Source organism: Narcine bancroftii, chromosome 3, assembly GCF_036971445.1.
Source record: "Narcine bancroftii isolate sNarBan1 chromosome 3, sNarBan1.hap1, whole genome shotgun sequence".
Lineage (NCBI taxonomy): Eukaryota > Metazoa > Chordata > Chondrichthyes > Torpediniformes > Narcinidae > Narcine > Narcine bancroftii.
The window spans coordinates 192,562,669-192,587,877 of NC_091471.1; the positions used below are offsets into that span (position 1 = coordinate 192,562,669).

The 25,209-nt window shown below is 41.7% G+C and overlaps 1 protein-coding gene across 6 annotated transcripts in view; it reads left to right on the plus strand.

Moving 5' to 3' along the window:
* Positions 1-25,209, plus strand: part of egf (epidermal growth factor) — a 122,342-nt gene that overhangs the window by 89,618 nt on the left and 7,515 nt on the right. For 3 of the 6 annotated variants that reach the window (XM_069926168.1, XM_069926169.1, XM_069926173.1), the window contains 5 exons: positions 4,477-4,647; positions 9,370-9,486; positions 16,182-16,304; positions 18,260-18,443; positions 24,470-24,634. In XM_069926168.1, coding sequence (XP_069782269.1) covers positions 4,477-4,647; positions 9,370-9,486; positions 16,182-16,304; positions 18,260-18,443; positions 24,470-24,634 — 760 coding nt within the window. The remainder of the gene's footprint in view (positions 1-4,476; positions 4,648-9,369; positions 9,487-16,181; positions 16,305-18,259; positions 18,444-24,469; positions 24,635-25,209) is intronic. The other 3 variants (XM_069926172.1, XM_069926170.1, XM_069926174.1) reach the window with 3 other exon arrangements.

The window sequence follows — 25,209 nt, forward strand, 5'->3', positions numbered from 1 at the left end:
TGTATGGCTGCACTGCCTCATGAGACACAACAAGATGCAGAGTGAAGAAGACAAACGAAATCTACTCTTCACTCAGGATGGCCACCATATTTTCCAGATGTCAAGGGACTGCACTATTTACTCAGCTGCAATGAAACTCCTGCAGAAACAGTATCGGTCCCCGACAAACATCATCTACGCCAAATTTCTCCTGGACAATCATAGACACGCACCTGCTGAGTCAGTTGATGAATGCATGAGGGTCCTCTGGGAGCTGGAGCGAACCTGCGAATGCAGAGAAGTTTCATCTAAAAGGCCTAATAAGCGATGCATGTGTGGCTGGATTTAAATCTGATCACATCAGACAGAGACGTCTGGTAAAGGGCAATCGAAGCCTGCAAGAAGTAATCAACCAGGCTAAAGCACTTGAGACAACGCAGCTGAATGCATAGGTCTTTTTTTCGGGGAATGCAGCCACCATGTGGGGAGCTCAGGTGACGCCATCTTGGGATGTGAGGTCCCAAGTCACCACCGCCGCTATCGAGCACCTGAAGTGCTACTTCTGTGGACATGAGAAGCATCCCCGAAAGAACTGCCCAGTCCAAAATGCTACATGCTCTGCCTGCTGGTACAAGGGACACTATGGGAAGTGTAGAGGTCCCAACCCCCTTCCAGCAGCATCGTGTGCTGCCGGGTATCACCACCATCTTGGACTGCACCTCTTTCAACTTCACCTACAGCGCCACTTCCGGTCACAGGAAACAGCTTGGCGGGACCATGGGGGTGGCAAAATGGAATGGCACCAATTCCGGCAGCAAGGAGAAGCACCGCATGCACGACATGAGGCAATCATCTTGGAGGGGGGCCCCAGAACCAAATCTACAGCAGCAACTCAGACAGGAACCAGTCGCTGGCCTTGATTACCCTGGATCAGGACAACCCACATCAATTGGCCAGGGCCATGATGAACAGTGAGGTAAATGGTTGCATCTGTCTATTTGATACAGGGAGCACGGAGAGGTTCATTTATCTGGACACAGTACTACTCCCTCGAGGTAACCCCAGCAAAATGTAAAGTTTCCCAGGCCTCCAAATCCCACTCGACTAAGATCCACGGCTGCTGTACCGTGACAGAGGGGATCTTAGAACCCAGCACCAGCCCCTGGAGAGCACAGGTGGTGGTTATTAAGAGAGGAGAGAAACACTGCATGGTTATCAACTACAACTAGATCATAAACTGTTTCACCCAGCTGAATGCCTACCCACTCCCTACATCTCCGACATGGTGAACGAGATCGCCCAGTACTGGGCTTTCTCAACCATTGACCTCAAATTGGCCTACCACCAACTTTTGATCCATCTGGAAGAAAGCCTGTAGACTGCTTTCACAGATGGCTGCTTCTATCACTTCCTCTGGGACCCTTTCAGGGTCACCAATGGGGGTCTCCATCTTCCAGAGGGACATCTGCGGACATGACAAGCAGGATCATGAAGCTAACTTGCAGAAATTTCTCCAGACAACCAAAAGCCTCAACTTAACATATAACCAAAAGAAATGCAAGCTCAGTACTTCACGGTTGGCCATTCTGGGTCGCGTGGTGGAGAATAGCGTCACTGGGCCCGACCCTGACTGCATGCATTACCTGTTGGAACTCCCATTGCTCCATACCCTCAAGGCCCTGTAAAGGTGCTTGGACTTCTTTTAGTATTATGCTTAGTGGGTCCTGAATTATGCAGACAAAGCCCATCCCCTTGGTCAAATCTACCACCTTTGCCCTGTCGGCAGAAGCCCATCCCCTTCCAGGTGGTGAATGATGCATTAAACTTTGCCCTGGCTGCCACGCTTAAACAGGCAGGCAGGCTTTCTTTTCCCAAACCCTCCAGGGCCCTGAACTTTGGCACTCAGCCATCAAAAAGGAGGCCCAGGCCATAGTGGAAGTTGTGTGCGATCCTAAGGTGGAGAATTGAGCTATCTACCTACAACTACGAGATCTTGTACCAGCCTGGGAAGCTCAACGAGCCTTCTGATGCCCTGACCTGCGGGACATGTACCAACATGCAGTTGGACTGACTCCAAGTCCTCCACAACAACCTCTGCCATCCCAGGGTCACCAGGCTCTACCAATTCGTTAGTGTCCATAACCTCCCTTACTCAGATGAGGATATCAGGGAGCTAACAAAGAGCTGCCCAGTCTATGTCGAGTGTAAACCCAATTCTATCAGCCAGACAAAACCCACCTCATCAAAGCCACCTGACCCTTTGAGCTGCTGAGTATAGACTCAAGTGCCCCCTCCCATCCATCAACACATATAATTCCTGAGTATATACTTCCCGAATATCATTAACGAATACTGCCGCTTTCCCTTCCCTAACCCTTGCCTGGACATGACCACAGTCACAGTCATAAAGTCACTGCGCAGCATAGTCACTCTGTTTGGATAACCCTGCTATATCCACAGTGACTGGGGATCCTTGTTTATGAGTGATGAGCAATGCCAGTACCTGCTGTCCAAGGGCCTAGCCACGAGCAGGACCACAGGTTAGAATCCCTGGGGGAACAGCCAGATAGAAAGGGAGAATGCCACCGTCTTGAAGGCAGACCTCCTAGCCCTCAGGTGGAAAGGCTTAACCATCTCCCGGTGGCAAGACATCCTCTCTGAGGTGCTCCATGCCATCAGATCTCTCCTCTGTACCACTACTAATGTGACACCACATTGAAAGACTCTTTTCCTTCCCCAGGAAGTTGGCATTGAGAACCATACTGCCATCCTGGCTGATGACCCCTGGGCCCATCCTGCTCAATAGGCATACCAGATGCCACAAGACTGACTCTCTGGTCAAGAAGGTCTGCCTCCTCCACGCAAATACACAATACATTTATGTGGAGTACCAGGATGGGCAGCAGGACATGGTTTCCCTCCGAGACCTGGTGCATGCAGTGGATCCCTCAACCAACCAATCAACATGCCCCATGGTAACCCCAGTTAACCGACCCCACTAACTGCACCCGACACAGCGCCCCAACCCCAGACCAAGCAACCCCATGGTTCTACTAACCACCCCCCCAGCCACCAGAGGCACGGCCTACCGCGCAAGATACTGTCTGGGAAGCTGAACCACAACAAACCTTACGACGGTCACAGCGACAGATGAGACCACCGGACAGGCTGAACCTGTAACAAACATTGAATCATATCACCCTGCTGGACTTTGTTTCAAAAGAAGGAGTGAATGTGGTGCAGCCACTGTATGTACTTACTGTATGGGCTGACCCACCCCCTGAACCTGTGATTCCTCCCTCCTGGAAATCCCTATAAAGGCTATTACTACCTCCCTCAGAACTGGGTCAGCCACATGTGAGATGTCTTAGTGTAATTAAAGCCTATTAATCACAACTCTCTGTCTAATGAGGTTGATCGATAGCACTACATTGGAACAAAATTCTCTGCAGGCGTCAGAGCTGTGGAATTCTCTCTCCTTCCATGGATTCTCATTCCGATCCAAATTTGACACAGGAATTTGTCACAGAGGAATTGCTTGAAGCTCTCAAGGAACAATGAAATGCCTGCAGGGATATATTTGATGTCCTCATTAATGCCACTCCTTTCACAAGGTTCAGACTATGAGCAGGTGAAACTTTTAGTGGAGAAAAAGGGTGCTGCGTTGTTCATTGCACAGAAAGCTGCTCCAAACAAGTGATCAAAAGCTTAAAGGCAATCAACAGATTTTTTTAAAAATTATAACTTATTTATCTATCCTTTTACATTTATTTTTTTCCTGCCTCATGGTAATTTAATATATTCAGTTGGTCATTGGTGTAGTTTACACACTTGTATTTCCTGCAGCAAATAAAAGTTTTGGTGTATCTGTGTATTGCATTTATATATTTGACAGTAAAATTTCAGATCATATTTTAATATTAATGATGCAGCCATCCGCCCCATGAAACCCATTCCATCCAATTCACCAACCAACCCCATGCATTTTGGGGACCGAAGTGCAACCAATCTGATGAAGCGGTGCTCCACTTCCCTGTGAGCCCGCAAAGAGTCTTTGATGAGGCTTAAGTAATCCCTATGGCATAGGGGAGTAGAAAGAAAAGGTTTGAAAACCACTGTTTTAATCGTACCTGATTGACTCGTTATGTGCATGGTTTTGTAACTCCAAAGGAAGTGGGCCAATGACAATTTTTTCTCCAGCAAAATATTTCAGTAACAATTGGGTCAAGAGCAGTGGTTCTCAACTTTTTTCCCCACCCACTTACCACATTAAGCAATCCCTTACTAATCACAGAGCACCAATAGCATAGGAAGTACTTAAAGTGGGATGTGAGTGGAAAGAAAAAGGTTGAGTACCACTGATCTTTCTTTGGCTTGGCTTCGCGGACGAAGATTTATGGAGGAGTAATGTCCACGTCAGCTGCAGGCTCGTTTGTGGCTGACAAGTCCACTGATCTAGAGGATTGTTTTTCACCCGTGTCCCCCTTTTGCTGACAGATCCTAGAATTACATTTTCTGCCAAGGTGAATACATTATCAACCCCTGAGGTACAAGATGCAAACCTCTTCAAGTCTGAAGGCAGCTCCTCCACTGCCGGTTTCATTGAAGATAAGATCATGCCCGAGCTCCAGCCAAGATCTACACTTGTGGCAGAGATAATGGTATCAGGTAATTGTTGCTTTTCTAATGATTGATTTACACTTGTCATGACACAGAGAGGCTGTTGAACCTGGTTCATACTTTCTCCCAGCAGAGCTATCTCATCATTCCCATTACCCCTCTACTCATTTCACTTTGCCCTGCAACATACTCTCCCTCACATACCCCTATTTCCCCTTTAATTATTTTGCTTGTTACCTACATTGAAGGGTTACTGGCAACAGTCAATTAACCCATTAACACACTTATGTAATGCAATGGAATGGCTGCACTCCAGACAATTACAGAGAAATGAGCAATTTCCACAGCACCGAAGATCAGGATTGAACCAAGATCCTTGGAGGTGAGAGATACCAGCACCAATTGCAGTGGCATATAGTGCCACCATGTGCCAGCACATTTCAAGGTTGACCAATAAACATTGGAAACCTTGATTATGTAAATTTGGAGGCCTTTGAGACAGCACCTTGTGAGAAAGCAATCTTAGTTTTCGTATTTAATGCTAAAAACTTTTGCCTTGTTTAATATAATCTATTGAATTGGTAAAGAATACTATTTATTTTATCTATAATTGCATCTTATTTGAGAAAATAAGGACTAGTAATTGCCTCACCAATTATTTCTTCCCTGGTTATGTGAACATTTAACAAAATTTATCTAACAATGGACTTAATTTCATAAAGAAACTTTTAAAAAATGAGCCTAATCGGTTTATCAAAATTTTACAGTAAAAATCTCAATGAAATGTTTCTTATTTATGGAAGATTGCAGATATAAAAACAAATGATGTAGGCCAGTGATTCTCAACCTTTTTCTTTCCACTCACATCCCACGCTAAATATTCCCTATGCCATAGGTGCTCTGTGATTAGTAAGGGATCGCTTCAGGTGTTATGTGGGCGGAAAGAAAAAGGTTGAAAACCACTGTTTTAATTGTATCTATTTGACTCGTGATGTGCACGGTTTCTTAACTCCAAAGGAAATGGGCCAATGGCAAATTTTCTCAAGCAAAATATTTCAGTAACAATTGGGTCTAGAGCAGTGATTCTCAACCTTCCCTTCCCACTCACGTCCCACCTGAACCGATCCCTTACTAACCACAGAGCAACGATGGCAGAGGGGTTACTTAAAGTGGGAGGTGAGTGGATAGGAAAAGGATGAGGACACTTAATTTGGTCATATCAGTGCAAGAAGTTACATGACAGAAGGAAGCCTATTTACCCATTTAATCTGCCAGATGTTTGCAAGATCAATCCATAGAGGCCCATTCCATTGCACTCTCCCCACAGCATTGTAATTTGTTTCCCTGTCAAGCATTTATCCTACATATTGATTGAATCTGCCTCAATAATCCTTTCTAGTCCATGTAACCTTGATCCTATCTGCTTGCTCTGTACAAATACTTTCATCATGACGTGGGTGGCTCATCTCAGTTGGTGGTAGTAGTTAGCGCAACACCTTTACAGCACCAGTGATCAGGGCCGGAACGGAGTTCAAATCTCGCGCTGTCTGTAAGGAGTTTGTACGTTCTCTCCGTGACTGCGTAGATTTTCTCTGGGGGCTTTGGTTTCCTCCCATCCATCAAAAACATACCGGGGTTTAGGTTAATGGGGTGTAAATCGGGCGGCACAGACTCGTAGGGTGAATTGGCTTGTTACCGTGCTATATGTCCAAATTTAAAACAAATCAAATGTCACTTTTGGGATGTTACCTCCATTCAAAGTACCTCAGTTCTTTACCCCTCCTCTTTATTTACAGTGTCCAGAGCCTTCATTATTTTAAATATCCTATTACACCCTTTGCAACCTTTTTAGCTTCACTCAACTTCACTGAACTATCTTGCAAATTCAATCACTTCTGCTTGGAATCACCTTTCACATTCTCTTGAAGCCCTCACTTTTTTTCAATGTGTGCTGCCAAGAATTGGACACAAAACTGCATTAGTAGTCAGTTCAGTTTTACATAAAAGCTCATTGTGGCTCTCTTTGATTACTCTCTACCTCATTAAATAATCCTGATTTACCCTTGATTTTTATTTTGCAGCACACAAAAGTACTGGAGAAATTCAGCAGGTCACATAGCTTCTTTAGGAAGTTAAGGGTCACCAACATTGTGGGTCTGAGGCCTTTGTCACAGTATGTGCAAATGACAGACAGGTGCCTGAATATAAAGGTCGTGGGTCGGAGAGGAGAGATGAAGAGGCAGGGGGAGGAGCTCAGAGTTACAGGCAAGTGGTTATAGGTGGATATAGGGTGGGAGGGTAGAAGAGAAAAAAGTGGAGAGGTGATTATGGGTAGGAGGTAGCTCTCTGAATAGAGACAGAAGGGAAGAGGGTGGGGAGATGGAAGAAAAGAGGCGGAGGGATAGGGAGACACTTAGGGAAAGCCTTTAAAGAAAACTGGAGAAGTTGATGTCAATGCCATTTGGTTGGAAGGTACCCAAATGTTTTATTCTTTGTTTTCTCAGCATGGCCAAAGATTTTCAATGATTTGCGTACACCCCCATATCTGTCTTTTGTTCAAAGAAGTCCAGTTTTCATCTTATCTCCCTTCCACTTCACCAGCGGAACTCAATGGCTTTTGAAAAGTTCCAGAATTTTTACCTCAATTTGTGACATCTATGTCTTACCCTGGAGATCATGCCTTCTGTAGGTGACCTGATCTTTTTTAAACTGCACTGACAGTTCTGTTCCGATAAAATACTCATTGTCAAAGAGATATCTTCCCACTGAACCATCAAGTCAATACCACCTGCATCAAGTCAAGTCGAGATGAATTATTCAAAGAACATTCCTCCCTTTATGAATTCATTAAAATGATATCTATTTGAATTTTATTTCATATTTGTGCCACTTTGCAATCTGCTAATGTCTGGTACAAGTTGATTATCTTGTATCCAAAGTTCCAAAAACCAAAAAGATCCAAAAACTGTTTTTTTTTACCACTGATATGACATCACAAGTTGAAATAAATTCACCTCCGGACTTTCCCATGTGGGGCTCTGATAGACAATAGACAATAGGAGCTGGAGTAGGCCCTTCGGCCCGTCGAGCCAGCACCGCCATTTTACAGATCATGGCTGATCACTACCATCAGTACCCCTTTCCGGCGCTAGTTTGGTAACAACAGAGCTCTGTAGTACAAAACAAAATCTTTTCTTCTGGCCAGAAAGATGCCAAGCGGAGCTGGGTCCAAATTTTCAGCATTTGCTGCAGCTGGAGGCGGTGACAGTGACTTTATTCTCAACGTAGGGTGCGGTCCCATCCACATCAAAGAAGTTGCGTTGGGCTCCCAAGCAGGTGCAAGGACCTCAGGCTTCCGGGTAGAAGAGGGGACTGTAGTCGGGGACCAGTGGCAGTGGTGGGGAGGTGTCGAGATCTGTGGCAGTGATGGGGAGTTGTTGGGGGCCTGGCAGTGGCGTTGGAGAGGTGTTGGAGACCTGGTGGAGAGGTGTCAGTTACCAACGACAGAGGTGAGGAGGTATCGGAGACTGGCAGTGGCAAAAGACAAAAGCCATTGTTAATGAAGCAGATGATACTGGAGGAAGCATTTAGGGCGTCTTGTTAGCCCTGTAAAACCCTGCCATTATTTGCTGTTGTTGTTTAACTGGTGATGCAAGTACAGGTAATTCTGCTGATTAACCCAATAAACAAAAAGGGTCTGGTTCCAAGTGTTTCGGCTACAGGGTACTGTACCTGTATATAGTACAAAATATATTTACACTGATTACAGATTGTAATTATGGAAGGTTATTTTAAATTAATAAATAAATATTTATTCCATATTTGACAGCATGTAAGACCCACTTTTTCCCCAAAAATTGGCTCAAAAATATCCCTCAGGTCTTATGAGTGAAGTAGAAATGAGGGTGATAATGGTAATGCTGACAGTCATCATCATTGCTGTGTGGCTCAGTATTAGGGAGGGAAGGATCCCCTCTGTCCACCCAGTATTGCTACCTGCCCCCGTTATCAAGGAGGGAAGGATCCCCTACTGTCTGCCTGGTATTGCCACTTGTCTCTGGCATCAGGGAGGGAGGGATGCCCCACTGTTCACTTGGCATTGCCTCGATGGCCGCTGAGCAGGTCGCCAGCTACTAGCATAGCTTTAAGAAGCCGGCGGAGGTACTGCGGCTGTCCAGGAAGCCATCTTTCCCTTAGATGTCCCATGCCCTCTGGGGCCGCCGCTGCTGGTCACTTTCCCCCATTGAGAAGGCAGACCACGGTGGCCCCCACCAGCAGCGCAAAAGGTGCAGGAGGAGCCCATTCATCAACATTGCCTATACCCCTATGGGTTGCCGATGGGGTCCCCAGGTCCAGGGACTGGGCAGCTTGCTGAGGAGAAGCCAAACAGGAAAGTAAGTGAGAACTGAATTAAAAACATTACCCATAAATACATTTTAAAAAAATCTTAAATTCCCTGCTGAAATAGGGGTGGGGGGGGGGGGGGAGGGGAAGAGGGTTTATATGCCCATGGGTATTATATGCTGTAACATATGATACTTTATTTTTCACAGTTATTTTGAGTACACCCTTTAGCTCTCTCACAGAGTGCTTCCAGACACTCACTCCTGGTTTTTATCATTATTCTTAAGGCTATTTTACAAAACATGCATTAGCCTGAAATGGGGGTGCTTTGGATCAACTTTTACTCTTCAATTTGATAGATACCAATAAAGGAACCCTACCCTCAGCTCCTATGTTGTTGACTTTGATTCCTTTTTTTCTCTCAAGATCAAGGTGACTGTGAATCCTTGGAATGTGATCTCAATTCTCAGTGCATTGTATCAGAAGGAATTGCTAGCTGCCATTGTTCAGAAGGGTTCACTGGATATGGCAACATTTGCAATGGTAATGCATTAGATTTAATGTTCCTTGTGTTTGAGCTTTCATATTTCTTTGGCAGCAGGGCCAGAATGCATCCAAATATAATGTTTTTCTTCTGTATCATATTGATTGTGATTTAGTTTTACGCAATATCATGATTTTTCATGATTTCCAAAAGCCAATAAAGCTGTCCCTGTCCTATCACTGCTTCCAAATTTGTAGCTTCTTGTGCTACTGCCATCTAATATCTGACCATCGCGTAGTTAAATTATCTTTTATTTATGGCTATTGGCTACTAATTCCATTTGTTGTCTATGAACTTGCTGCAGAGTGTAACACAATTGAACAGAGCATATGACTTTAGACTGTGGTTTCCCAAAGAGATTCAGCATTTGGGCTTTACTTGTTTCATCCCTGAGCCTGTAATACACTGGTCGATCAAGGGCTCAGGCCCAAGACGTTGGCTACATTTCCTTGCTACTTAACGGATTCTGCATGACCTGTTGGGGTTCCCCAGCACTTTTGAGTATTGAGCTACAGTCACAGCGCATGCAGACTTTCCTGTTGAACTGTGAATGCTTAAGACCATCAAGACTGAAAATGTAGAGAAGCAATAGCTGGAGTAATGAGATCAGGATGGCAGGGGTTGAGCAAGGACATGCTGAAGGGGGTGGGTGGTTTGGTGAACTAGATGATGGACAAGAAGCAGTAGATTGGCAGGTATCAGATAAACAGTGAGAGAGACCAAGAGAAACTAAGACATCAGGTGGATGAAGATGAGTCACAGAGGGTGGAGGGGCTAATAAGTAAAGATAAAGGCTGCCAAAGCTGGAATCTGATAAAAAAGGAAGGAGACCATAGTGGTATTTTGAGAACAAAGGTGGGGAGGGGGGAGGAAGGGATTTAGTGGGGGAAATGGGGGTGGATGAAACCAAAGATGGAGGGAAGGAAATGAGAATGTGGTGAATTGGAGGGGGGGGGTGTTGTGGGAAAGCAGATAAACATGAGAGGGAAGGGAGAGGAAGGGAAAGTGGGAAGAGCAGAAATAGGTTGGAAGAAGAGAGAGGCAACTTGTTCAATGGAAAATTTGATGTTTATACCAATGCTGGAAACAGCAGCATGGGGAGAAAATTCAAAATTGAGAGGTGCAAAGGGACTTGGGAGTCCTTGTGCAGGAATATCCTAAAGGTTAATCTCCAGGATGAGTCGGTAGTGAAGAAGGCAAATGCAGTGTAGGCATTCATTTCAAGAGGAATAGCATATAAGAGCAGGGATATAATGTTGAGATTCTATTAGGCATTAGCGAGACCTCACTTGGAGTATTGTGTACAGTTTTGGGCACATTATTTGAGAAAGGATTTGCTGGTATTGGAGAGGGTTCAGAGAAGATTTACTGGAATGATACCAGGAATGAAAGAATTAGCACATGAGGAACATTTGTCAGCTGTTGAACTGCACTTGGAGTTCAGAAGGATGAGGAGGAACCTCATAGAGACATTTTTTTGAAAATGTTATTTATTAATCATGATAAATCATACAGTAAAGATAGAAACAAGTAAAACATAATACATAAATGATATTTTTACCCCTTACAACCCCCCGCCCCCTATCCTAACCCATCCACCTCTCCAAACTACCCCAAAAAGAAAAGAGGAAAGAAAGAAGAGGAGATCAGATAACATAGCACTCAATTATTTGCTATGGTTTGGAGCAACACCATCAGTGCATGGGAAAAAAGTTAATAATTCAATCCCATATATTCTAAATATGGGCTCCAGGTTTTAACAAAAAAATAATAATTATTATGTAAATTATATGTTATCTTTTCCAGCGGAATAGAGGATTTCATTTCCAAATGCCATCACTGAATATTCAAATTAGTCTAATTTTTCCAAGTAATTTCCAAACATTTTCTAGCCAGAGCTAAAGCTAATCTCAAAAAATCAATTTGAAATTTATTCAATTTTAACTCAAATCTCAATTTCTTAATATAGTTCAATAAAAATACCAAATGGTCAAGTCAAATTTTCAATTTAAAAATAGCTCCTAAGAGTTTCTTAAATCTATCCCAAAGAGGTTTCACCATCTCATGTAACCAAGTAGAATGTAAAAAGGAACCAACTTCCTCATGATATCTGAAACATAAATCAGAAAAGATAAACTTATATTTCCTTAATTTCTCCAGAGTTAAGTACTCATAGAGACAGTTTTAATGCTCAAAGGCCTGGACAGAGTAGGTGTGGCAAGGTTATTTCCCATGGTTGCAGAGTCTACAGCAAGAGGACACAACTTCAGCATAAAAGGGTGTCAATTTAAAACAGAGATGCATAAAAAATTCTTTAGCTAGAGGGTTGTGAGACTGTGGAACTTGTTGTCACAGGTGGCAGTGGAAGCGAGGTCATTGGCTGTATTTTAGGTGGAGATTGACAGATATTTGATTAGTTAGGGCATCAAGGGTTATGGGGAGAAGTTTGGGTAGTGGGGCTGAGTGGGAAGATGGATCAGCTCATGCTAGAATGGCAGAGCAGACTTGATGGGCTGATTGGCCTATTTCTGCTCCTATGTCATGTGATCTTGTGTTTTGGCTTCAGACTGCCCAGTTGAGATATGAGTTGTTGTTTCTGTGGTTTACCTTGGGCTTCACTCTGATAATAGAGAAGTCCTGGGACTGAAAAGTCGGTGTGGGAATGGGAAGGGGAGTTGAAATGGCGTGGAACTGGGAGCTCAGGGTGGGCACTACAGATAGGGTGCAGTCGCCAAGACTGTACTTGATTTCACCTGTGTAGAGGAGTCCACATTGGGGGCACTAAATGCAGAGGAGGTGAACATGAATCATTACCTCACTCAGAAGGTCTGATTAGATCTCTGCATGGTGTAAGAGCAAGTGTTGCACCTCCTGCAGGTGTGGGGGGAAGTAACTGGGCTTACAACATTTCATATTCCACCTCTACACTCTCCATCTTGATGAAGCTTTCCAGCCCGAGATGCTGACACTTCTTTTTCTCCCACTGAGTTTTCTGACAGCAGGTTGTGTTTTGTCCATAGTTCGGCATCTGCAATCTCTCATGTGCCTTCAATGTATACACAGACTGGGTAAGCCAAATTAGAGTAGAAGACAGATTTATGGGGTTTATAAGAGATGTGTTTTTAGTTCTGTGTGTACAGGGGATAACAAGAGAACAGATTATTTTCGATGTGATAGTGTGTAACGGAAAAGGGTTAATCAACAACTTGATTATTGAGAGGTCATTAGGGAGTAGGGTTTGTAAGAAGATAAAATTTTATATATATAAATATTCTGAATTCAGGATCAAATTTGAATAAATAAAAATGAGAAGACACAATAGCATAAGCTGGCAATAGTACTTGGAGAAACATCATCAGTGATGTGATTGTAAACAAACAATGGTTAACACTTAAAGATTTAATAAGTACCACCTTAAGCAATCCGTTACTAATCACAGAACACCTATGGCATGTGAGTAGAGAGAAAAAGGTTGAGCAAAAAAATGGTTATCCTTTGTTTAATCTTGCTATTAGGATTTAGTAATAAAACAAAGGAAAAACCTCATTTTGTTTCCAAAAAAAAAGCAGCATGTCTGAGCATTTGAATAATTCAAAATTCAGTCAAGGACAACCAAAGTATTGACAAGGAAGGAGAAGTAAAATATGATGGTAGGGTTGGAAAAAAAAATCAAGCTGTAGAAACTTTGCTAGAAATGTAAAAGGGAAGCTTGTTGATCATTGGGTGGTACATTCAGCATAGTGGTTTAGCAGAGTGCTGTTGCATCACCAGTGATAGGGACCTGGGTTTGAATCCCGCACAGTCTTTAAGCACATTCTCCCCGTGTCTGCGTGGGTTCTCGCCAGGAGCTCCGGTTTCCACCCAATCTGGGGATTGCACTTTAATTGGGTGTAATTGAGCGGCGTGAACCAAAATGGCCTAATTACCATGCTGTAAGTCTAAATTTAAATTAAAAAAAATTGAAGGCCAAATTAGGGAAAAAAATGGGTGTAGAAAGGAGAAATGCATTTCTCCAGCACTTTTGTGTATTGCACTTATTAAACGAATATTTGTTTTCTCAATAGACAGCACTGTGAATATTCCTGAAAATGGGAAGTCTAGAGAAAATGAAAAGCTGAAATAAATTAACATATATAAAAAAAATAAGTATCAGGGAAGTTAGTGGGACTGAAAAGGAATATATCCCTATGAACCGAAGATGGGCGTCCTAGTATTTTGGAAGAGGTGGTGATGGAGATAATGGACACATTACTTATTATCTTCTGAAATTCCAGATATTCGAGAAGAGTGGCTCTCAACCCTTTTCTTTCCACTCACATACCACCTATGCCATCGGTGCTCTGTGATTAGTAAGGGATTGCTTAAGGTGATATGTTACGGCATGGACTAGTAGGGCCGAACTGGCCTGTTCTGTGCTGTAAGTGGTTATATGGTTATATGTGGGAGAAAAGGGAAGGTTGAGAATCACTGCTCGAGGTCTAATTGTTACTGAAATATTTTGCATGAGAAAAATTGTCATTGGCCCATTTCCTTTGGAGTTATGCACATAACTAGTGTAAGGTAAAACATCATGAGATGGGAATGTGTAGGGAGTTACCCTGTACAAGGCTGTAACAAGAAGGGGAGGTGTCCTTGTACTCCTGTTAGGTAAAACATCATGAGATGGGAATGTACGGGGCTGTAACAAGATGTGAATGCATCCTTGTACTTACAAGATAAGAGAGACATTGATGGATTGAGAGGCAGGAAGCTAGCAGGGAAAGGATAGCAACAGTTTTAGTCATTGGACAAGTAATGATATGATGATGTTCTAAGCATGTATCCAAGGGTATAAAAAATCACCATTTTGCTGATAACGGCAGAATGCATTCTCCGACTAACATGTTTAGTCGCAAGTGTTACAATCCGGTAATAAAGAACAAAGAACCCTGATTTTGACTCAGCCTGGTGTTTGTCTCACTCATTCATGAACAAAGCAGACCTAACACTAGTCAATTAGGTACAATTAAAGGAGTGGTTTTCAACCTTTTTCTTCCCGCTCACACTCCTTACTAATCACAGAACACCTATGGCATAGGGAATACTTAAAGTGGCATGTGAGTGAAAAGAAAAAAGATTGAGAACCACTGTTCTACAATTCCTACTGAGTGGAAGGCAGTACATCCCACTGGAAGAGCATTACATCAATTCTGGGGAAAATATCAGAATCTATTGACACGGAAATGGTTATGGGACACAGAAAATAATATTAACATCAAAATGCATTGATGAAAGGGAAATCAAATTTGATAAATCTGTGGGAATATTTTTGAGTTTTTAATGAGCATTATTAAGAGTGAACCAGCTGAAATGGAGGATTTGGACTTTTGTTACCTTCAATAAAGGATTAATCAATACATTTTTCAAAAAAAAAAGTACAATGTATTGAGAGTACACTGTTATGGAATTCGGATTGGTTATGGGTCGAAAATGGATCATTTTTAGGTTGGGAGAATGTGAGCGGTGGGGATGTTACAGACATCGCCTCTATTGACAATCAAAATCAATGATCCAGGTGAAGAGAATCGAGGATATTATTTAATCCAAGTTTTGCCTGATGATACAAAGTTGCACTTGGTGATGGCGAGAAATGTTTCTCAAAATACAGGGTCAACCATTTAAGACAGAGGTAGGAGAACGTACAGCTGCATGGCACAAGAACAGGCCCTTTGACCCCATGTGCAGCCCAAATTAAACTAAAAATCTGCTGTTAGCACGTTTTACCTATCCCTCCATTCTCAGCATATTTATGCATCTATCCAGAAGACTCTTGACCGCTACCCCTGGCAGCCCATTCCCCTCTACTTATTAGCTTGCCCAACACATCTCCTTTAAATTTTACCACCCACCACCCTCCTCCACCTTAAACATGCATCTTCTACTATGTGACATTTTTACCCTGGGGAAAAGAAGGACTGTCTGTCCTATTTTATAAATTTATATCCAGTCTCCCCTCAGTTTCCAACTCTCCGGAGAAAACAATCCAAGTTTGGCTAACCTCTCTTTGTGGCTCATACCCTCAAATGCTGGTGACATCCTGGTTAACCTCTTTCCAAAGCCACCACTTCCTTTCTGTAATGGAGCAAGCAGAAACGTCCAACCTCACCCAATTTCAGTATAGATGCAACATGATTTCCTCGCTTTTATCCTCCGTGCTCTGCCCAATGAAGGCAAGCGTACCATATACCTATTTTTTTTTATCCACCCTTTCAGCTTGTGTGGCCACTTTCGAAGAGCTATTGACCTAAACCCTAGATTCCTTTGCATATCAATGCATTTAAGAGTCATGTGATTAACTATATGCCCTGCTTACATTTAACTTCCCAAAGTGCAAAAGAAATGCTTTCACCCAGAAGGCAAGAATCAGTGAATATATTATCTGCCTAAGAGTGTAGTTCATTTGCTGAATTTGTAGAAAAACAGAGGTTGATAGCTCTTTAAATACTAAGATAATGAAGAGATTTAGGATTAGTTCAGGAAAATGGAACTGAACTAACTAACATCATCTTACTTAAGGACAGATGCGAGGGCATCGAATAGCCAACTGCTTCTACTTCTCATCCTCCAATTATAGAGCATGTATCTTGAATTATTTTCCATGTGATACTCGTACATCAGATTTCTGGTGCATTCTGATATGTTGTTGGCTTTTCAGATGTTGATGAATGCAAAACTGGGGTACACAGTTGTGATGAAAATGCTATCTGTACAAATACAGATGGAAATTACACCTGTGAGTGCTACAAAGGATTTATAGGAACAGGATATCATTGTTTACGTAAGTTCGTAAGATTTGCACTGAACGAGTCCATTACATTATTTATAATGCTAAAGCTCACACTTTCACAAACCTTTTATGTGTGTGTGTATGCGCACGTGCAAGCGAGCATGCAAACTGCACACATGTACACATAGGTCAGATTATCAATTAATTCTCATATTTTCATTCAGCATGACTTTTGAAAGAATTACTCATATAGTATAGGATCTGAACATAATTCATACAATTTAAGGAGAAAATTTGGAAAAATTGTTACATTTTCCATCACTTAATTTTAGCTATGATAATCCATTCAGCAAAGGTTACAGTCCTTGTGGTTTTAATGAACCAAGCCTATTCTTGTCGAGCAAGCACACATGTGGGGGAATTGTCTTTCTTTTGTTCCTGCTGCCACAATGTTTCCATTCATATGTGCAGCTGGGGGTTTCCCACCACTTCAGTTCTTAGATTGGCTATGGAGCCACAATTCCAAAGGATTCCCAATAACTCCTGAAAGTTTCTTGTAATCCAAATGGAAAGAACAAAAGTCTTAAAATTATATTCAATATATTGGTTAAATATTTAAACATTTGAGTTGAGCATTAAATTAACTAAAAGATTTGTGATATAAATTAATTTAGTTTTCTACATTGTTATTTTAAATCCCAAACCCAGGATTAACATAAAGAAGTATGATTGCAGAAAATGCTCGAGCATATCAGCTCTTCCAAGTTCCTCTCATGGGCAACACAGTGGTGCAGTTTGTCGAACTGCTGCTTCAGTGTCAGAAATCTGGGCTCAATCCTGTCCTCAGACATTGGTTGTGAAGGAGGTTGCCCTTTCTCCCAGTGAACATATGGGTTTCCTCAAAGTGCTTCTGTAGTCTTAGAGGTTAATTGGTCATTGTGAAGGATGAGTGGTACAATCTGATGAGAATTGATGGCAATATTGGGGGAGTAAAAATGTGATTAAAGTAGAATTTGTGTAAATGAGTGGATGATGGTTGGCTTGTTTTTGGTGGACTGTTTCCATGTTGTACCTCTCTCTAACTAATTCCCTCTCCCTTTTTTATGATTCATCTGATACTCCTTGCACATCACCACGTCAAAATCCATGTTTCCTCCTGCAGGGTGAATTGTTACCTCTCTGTCAGGAATCTAGTTGGAAGTTATATCACCTGCCAATCAAGCTTGAACTCTACCCACCCATTAGTGCACATCTGACCATTGGTCCCTTTAATCACTTAGTGATTACCTGGACTGGTCTCTCCAGTTTACTGCACTTTAAAAGCCTACCCCATGCAGCAGCTCTTTGCTCCTTGGTCCTGTCTATGGATGCTGCTCTATGCCAGGTTGAGAACTATGGACATTGCTGGAAGATTAGTTCGTAAAGTGTGCACTGCCCTGAGAGTGGGACTGTAGTATTGTGTGGGAATACCTAGCATTGAGCTGTACTGTGTTGGAAAAGGGAAGCAAGAGTATGTGCTGAAGACCCTGTAGAGCAAGAGTGTGCTAGTTACTGAACATTACTGCACGTGTGTGAGTGAGAATAAACATCCACTGGTATCAGAGATGGCTGTATCCCATGTGACTGCTTACATTGCTTTTAAAGTACCAAGTGTTCTTTTGTGTCTTCCCCATTTCTATTTCCCTGTGTGTGCAATAAAGATCACCCTTTGTTTGTTTAGCCTGTGTCTGGATTTGTTTAGCTGTGAACTTCACCTGATTTGATCACACCTACACAACATCGCTACCTGTGCACTGTCCCTCGTGGACTATAATGGTTCAGAATGTCAGCTCTCCATCACCTCCTATGAGCCAACTAACCAAAACACTCCATTAGCCTGACTGTGCTCCCATTTAATCAGAAGGAGTATATATTAAAAATTGAAACACAAATTACTTTTTTTTCCAGTAATGATGCTATTGCAATACCAGACTGTTTAACATATGAACTATTTCCAATTCATTCAGGTGTGATCAGCTCTGCTTTGCCCACTGAAGATTCAACAGATGCAACTATCGGGAGTACCACATTGGAAACAACTACAGATAAGCAAGTGAATTACATCACCAACTGTCCACTTTCACATGAGGGCTTCTGTCTGAACGGAGGAACTTGCTTCCACATCACTGAGATAGCAATAATTTCATGCAAGTAAATAAAATCCGTGTTATACTGCTGAAGTTCTTTATCATACCATGTAACATAGTGTGCTTAGCAGTAGCAAGCAGACAGTTCCAGATTTACTTATGAGCTGAATGGTCTGCAGCCCAGGCCCTCATAATCTAGGGGGACCTCAGCCTCCTGCCAAATTTTTTTTTAAATTACCATCAATTTTATTTCATTTTTAACTATAAAAATCAGCGTTGTACCAAGGCCAAAATAATGTGTAAGCATAAAACCAAAATTCAGGAACACATTGATGAAAATGCCGAATGTGCTCGCCCCGGTTTTACTCTCTAGGCCAGTTGCTTAGTAACATTAAACCCATATGTATAACAGTTACACAAGTTTTCACGTGGGATTTTCCCGCATGGCTGATTCTCAACTTGCAGAAATTCTGAATTCTTCGTGGGATTCCCGCAGTTGTGTATGCTGGCAGGAGCTCTGAGATTACTGTCCATCAATATAGTGTGTGTTTTGAGAACAAGTGAGGATTCTTTTATATTATTGTGATTCACAATTAATAGAGTGCAACTCCGATTATCTGAAATCGGATTCTCCAAAATCCTCATTTATCCAAATATTTTTAAAAATCAGATAAATTAGAATATCCAAAACAAATCAGAAATCCTCACTTATCTGAAAGTTTTTTGGAGCTGAACTGATCTCATGGGTTGAAAAAAATTACTGGACATGAAATTAGAACGATTGTCCTCGTTTCAGGAAACTCCCTCCCATTTCCCTTTCCATTTCTTCTTTATCTTCCCTAATTTCCATTTCTCCACAACTCTCACTCTCAAACTGCATGCTGTTGTCTCCCAGCCGCAAATGGTCAGAAGAAACCCTTGTCCTGGTATCATCAAGGACAGTGGCCTTGGGAGTGTCCTAGAGTAAAACCTTTTTTGGAGAAAATATCAAAGGTAAAACTCCCATTAGATCCCATATTATTTTTGTTGGGTAATATTAAAGTGATTAGTTTTTTTTATATATATATTCTTTCTTTTTCTTTGGCTTGGCTTTACGGATGAAGATTTATGGAGGGGTAATGTCCATGTCAGCTGCAGGCTCATTTGTGGCTGACAAGTCCGATGCGGGACAGGCAGACACGGTTGCAGTGGTTGCAAGGGAAAATTGGTGGGTTAGGGTTGGGTGTTGGGTTTTTCCTCCTTTGTCTTTTGACAGTGAGGTGGGCTCTGCGGTCTTCTTCAAAGGAGGTTGCTGCCCGCCGAACTGTGAGGCGCCAAGATGCACGGTTTGAGGCGATATCAGCCCACTGGCGGTGGTCAATATGGCAGGCACTAAGAGCTTTCTTTTGGCAGTCCTTGTACCTCTTCTTTGGTGCACCTCTGTCTCGGTGGCCAGTGGAGAGCTCGCCATATAACACGATCTTGGGAAGTATATATATATATATATATATATATATATACACACACAGACACAGACACAGACACATGCACACACACACACACACACACACCACACACACACACACACACACACACACACACACATCTATTTTTTTTCAGTTTATTAATTTAATAATTGTAGATGTTACTTTAAAATTCTTAAATAAAATATTTTTTTTAAAAAAGGAGAGTGGCCTCCTGGACAGGAATGGGACCTTGAGCTCAATGGTGTTCCCTCCCCTTCCCTCCCTCCTTCCTTGCCACAAAGGAGCTCCTGATGCCAACTCCAAACCCTCCCTTTGTCCGACTACCACACATACACACTGGACTCCCTAGTGTGCATGTGCGATACGCCTACGGGAGGATTCGGAGGTGGGACTCTGGAGTCGGGAGCTCCGGTGTCTGGGGAAACAGGAACCTGCCAACTCGCCAGTGAGTGTTCCACCGACCCGGGAAGCCTCCCTGGGGATCAGCCGCAGTGGTGGGGATGTCGGGGATCGGTGACAGCAGCCAGGAGGTCTCGGTGATAGGCGGCGGCGTTGCAGCCAGCACTTTTTTTGTGAGAATTGAACATCAATTTAATGCTTTAAAAGCCTTCCTTTGTTGTTTGTTGTATTTTAAACACTGTTAAAAGTGGTTTGCTGTTGCTACTGGGCTGTTTTTAAAAAAATGAACAGTTATTGAAAAAAAAATTATTCGACATAGGCCCAGTCCCGACCATTTTGGATAATCAGAGTTGTACTGTATTTAATTTTGACTTTTTTGTGAAAATAATAATTGAGTAAGCGATATGAAAATAATGCCAGTAAACACGTGTCAAAAAGAACAGAAGGAAATACTGAAGTGTTTCAAGCCATATGGCTTTGGACAGCAGGCAGAAGCAACCCACCATAATCCCTAAGATACAGAACATTCATTTTTTTTCATTTTTGGTGAACCTGCAAGCTACCAAGGAACAGATTCACAATGGCGTCGAGATGTTGATGCAAGAGTGTCCAAAGGAGGCTGACCTTAGTCTAGCCGATGAACTCTTGCACTTCCAACTGTACATCAAACAAGCTCGCCCTGAAAAAGAAATTTTCAGCCACCAAGATATATATCAAATAATATTCCAGGAGAAAATTCACACAGCTGTTTCAAAACAATTTTCAGATTGTTCCTGCGTTTAATGTTTACTAACTGTACTGGCGAAAGATCATTTTCTAGACTATAAAAGATTAAGAATGATCTACGGTCAACAATGTCTGGAGATCAGTTGTCTGATCCTGAGCATTCTCTGCAAAGAAATGATAAACGGTGACTTTTTGATTTTAATGACATAATTGATAAGTTTGCATTCAAAAAGAGCTCGAAAGGAACTGTTCTGATTTTTTATATAGTATAGTGTAGTGTTGAAACATAGCTATGAATGTTCTGTGTGAATGTCTTTATTAATTTCATACTTCTGTAAACTGATTAAAGGTTATATATAAATTTATAAACAATCTTTTAGCAATGCTAAAATTTCAGCAATGTTCCACTTTCACTGAGTGCATAAAGTAGAGAACGAGGTTTTGTTTCTCATGATCAGATGCTATTAAGTTTGAGCCTCCCAAGGTCTCCTAGCCCAGGGCCTCCAGTTGCGTTAATCCGGCACAGCAAGCAGAACTACAGAAGTAATGTAAACCTTAACATAAACATGTCTTGTGAAAGAAATACTTAAACTAATGTGTTAACTTTCGGAACCTCAGGGTAAACTTTAGCTCCTGATCAAGAGTTGAGGCTTGAAATATTGGCAATTCCTTTTTCTCCCACTCAACCCTCTGACTTCCTCGAGCAGATCATTTGTTGCTCCAGATTCCAGCATCTATTATTGTGTCTCCTGATTATTTCAATTAAATTTTAAAAAATTTAAAATGTTTAAATTTTTTTTAAATATCAGAGTCTTTTTTTAATTCATGTTTTTTTTTCTAGATTACATTATTTCCAACCATTGGAATGGAGGTGGTAATTAGAAAATATTTATAAATAATTAGGGCAATATTCACCTCTTTTAATAAAACTTCATCAACTAATACTGAAATATAATTTCACCATAGCACTAATATGTAATAGAATTAATTTTGAAATTTGAAATTTAGACATACAGCATGGTAATAGGTCCTTCCAGTGTACAAACCTCTGCCACCCAAATACCCCAATTAACCTCCATCCCCTGTGTGTTTTGAAGTGTGGGAGGAAACTGGATGCCCAGAGGCAATGCACGCAGAAAAGGGGAAAGGGTACAAACTCCTTTCAGGCAACACTGAATTCGGAACCCAGATCATTGGTGCTGTAATGGCTTTGCCCTAACCATGCCACCTTTAGTAACCATCCCCTGGAATAAAGATACTTGGAAAATGCGTGTCGAAAGAACCAAAGATTTGTTGATCCAAACCAAGGCTTTCATTAACTAAAAGACTTGAGCATATCACAAGTAGGTTGACCAGTCCAGAATAATCTGGTCTGGTTAGGAGCAATCCTTTAAGACCTGCCAGTAGGTGTGACTATGTTCTCAGCCAATCACAGTCATCCTCACTACAATCTGTACATATACACATTGGTGATAGAATCTGTACTATCTCAGAAAATATCTTAAAAACAGTTATATTGGGTGTGGAGGGAGAGAGTGATGTTAATTTGAATAAGAATGTGAAACAAACATCGCAAGTTCAAGTATGGATTCCATGTGAATGAAAAGCAGGGAAAATGAGGGATGGCTGAATATATCTCTATTGTCCATTCACATCATCTTCCTACTGCAAAATTGCATCCAGTTTAATATATTTCTTTAAGGTAGTTTAGACACAACTTTGGAAAAGTAGAAAAAACAATGAGCTGCTGGAGAAAGCTAAGTTTTCGATCCCATGCTTTATAGTCTATGGATGTTTTCTAATGAAAATTTATTTAAAAAAAATGTAATTTACAGTAGACGGCAGAGCTGCCAAGTGACATGCAGCTTCATTTAGTTGAGAACAACAGTCACGTCATTTCAATTAGTGCTTTAAAGAAGAAAAATGTCCAAAGGTTTTATGGACTCTATGGACTCCTAGCCCAGGCAACAATAAATGCTGAGCAAAACATGCACCCAATGTTAGCCAGGTGTGGGAATTGAAAGCAAGCTGGTGAGCTTTAGATTGACTGTACATGATGACTGACATTGTCAATGAGAGCTCAGGTGACTTTAACCTGCCCATAGTGGGATGGAAATAGCAGCAACTGGCTTTGAATTAAAGCAAACTTTCAGATACTGAAAGGCCATCCTTCACCAGTAAAGGTTCCAGCCACAGATTGCATCAGTTCCTATTTCTCTTCCTCTTGGTTTAAAAAGGTGTTTTGAGCATATTTGTTCTCTGATCATCTTCCCACATTCTGCACCAAACAGGAAAGCCACTACTTCTTGCAGGATCAATTATAATTTTCCATCCACTTCTGATGACATCACTGGATTTCTATCCGCACACTTAGTGCCAGACTGTATCACCTTTGGAAAAGGATCAGTACTGTCTGCTCCCAACTTCAATGTAGGGCATTCACGCATACGTGTCCCAGGATGAATTAAAGCACCAATCCTTCTGCCATTCAGGCACAAATCATGTCCTTTGAGGACTCCTGATGTACAAATCACCTATAAATAAATCAGAAGGGGAATGGAGGAAGAGCAGACTCCAAGAGAAATTAAAGGACTAAATTGAGGTCATTCCTATTGTTTATCCCTTCAAGAATAAGTCTTCAGAGAAATATATGGAATATGGAACAAACTGCATACACGTCATTGCTGCTATTTCAAGATAAAGAATTGCTATTGAGACACTTTTCACCTTATCAAGATATCCTGAAGATATTTATAAACAAAGAGGTACCGTAATGGTTGAAACATAGCAGTTCGTATAATATAGGAAACAAGGCAATGTCCACGTTCAGAAATAAAACAGATGATTACATATATTTTAATAATATTGGCTGGGAGAAAATGAGATGGAGCATGGGAGTGAATGTTCCTACTTTTTTGTGAAGTTACACCATGATATATTTTCTGTCCCCATAAGAGGGAAAAATGGACAGATGTAACCCTGCTTCCAAAATTGCTCCTGCTCCTCCTGGTACCCTAATGAATATGTACAATAATAAATGTTACATCTCCCTTTGACTATCTATCTGGGCTGCCAATAAGCCTGCTTAAGACCAAAGACTGCATATGCTGAAATATTGAGGGAAAAACAATGCTGGAAGATCTGAATGGGTCAAGCACCATCTGTGGAGGCAAACATTTTCAGGTTGAGACCCTGCCAGACCTGTTAAGTCTTCCACTTTTTTTTGGCTATAGGCCCAAATAATTCAAGCATTGCAGTGTTAGTCCTATTTGGCTCAAGTTCCTAGGACAGGCATTGAATGCCCATGTAACATAATCAAAGAGGACCCAGGCTGGCTGGCAAGGCTCAGGATCGAGCAGAGGAATCAGTTGTCCATAATGCCCAACCCTGGCTTTATGGCAAAAATCAAGAGATACCATTTTACATGCATTGGATTTTTTTTGTGAACGTGAGATAGCACACATCCTCTCTCCTCACTTGTTTTCTGCTATTTTATTAGCTGCCCTAAAGGTTACATGGGAGAACGGTGTGAGTACAGTGACTTACAGTGGTGGGAACTGCGCCGTGTTGAGGAAGAGAAGAAACGCAACCTGGTTATAGCTGTATGCATCATGATGTTAATCTGCCTCCTGTCAGTGGGAGCTTGCATGTCATACTGCATCAGGTGAGTCTAAGTCCATCCATTCTCCACTGTTTTTGGGAATGGCCCCATTAACACTCTGCTCAAACTTTATGGGCCCTCTTCACTGTGAAGCAGTCAAGTCTAGTTGATTTCTTCCATACTTCTAGCAACTAAATAAAAAACATTTTTTAATTTTAATCCTTGGCCCCCTTAAATGTGCTGTGGCCCCCGGGGGGGGGGGGGGTGCTGTTGAGAATCTCTGTCAAAGAGTATCAAAGAGCAGCTGCCACAAGGAATTGTATACAAACTGAGATTGATAACGTATCGATCATTTTTTTCAAATATTGATTCACTTCATCAGAATGCTGGTCTCTGATGCAAAATATTGACCCAGTTATCCCCACCCCCACTATCCCCGCACCACTGCAGATGCAGTCTGACCTGTTGAGTATTTGCAGCATTTTCTGTTTTTATTTTAGATTTTCAGTGCTTTATTTTAATTTTCAATGAAAAGAGTGATTTTCCCAGTGAAATCTTAGAATAAAACAGGTCTGTAGAGTAAGCAGAAGTTATAGTTGATGCATTGGTGGTCATATACCAAAATTCCTTGGATTCTG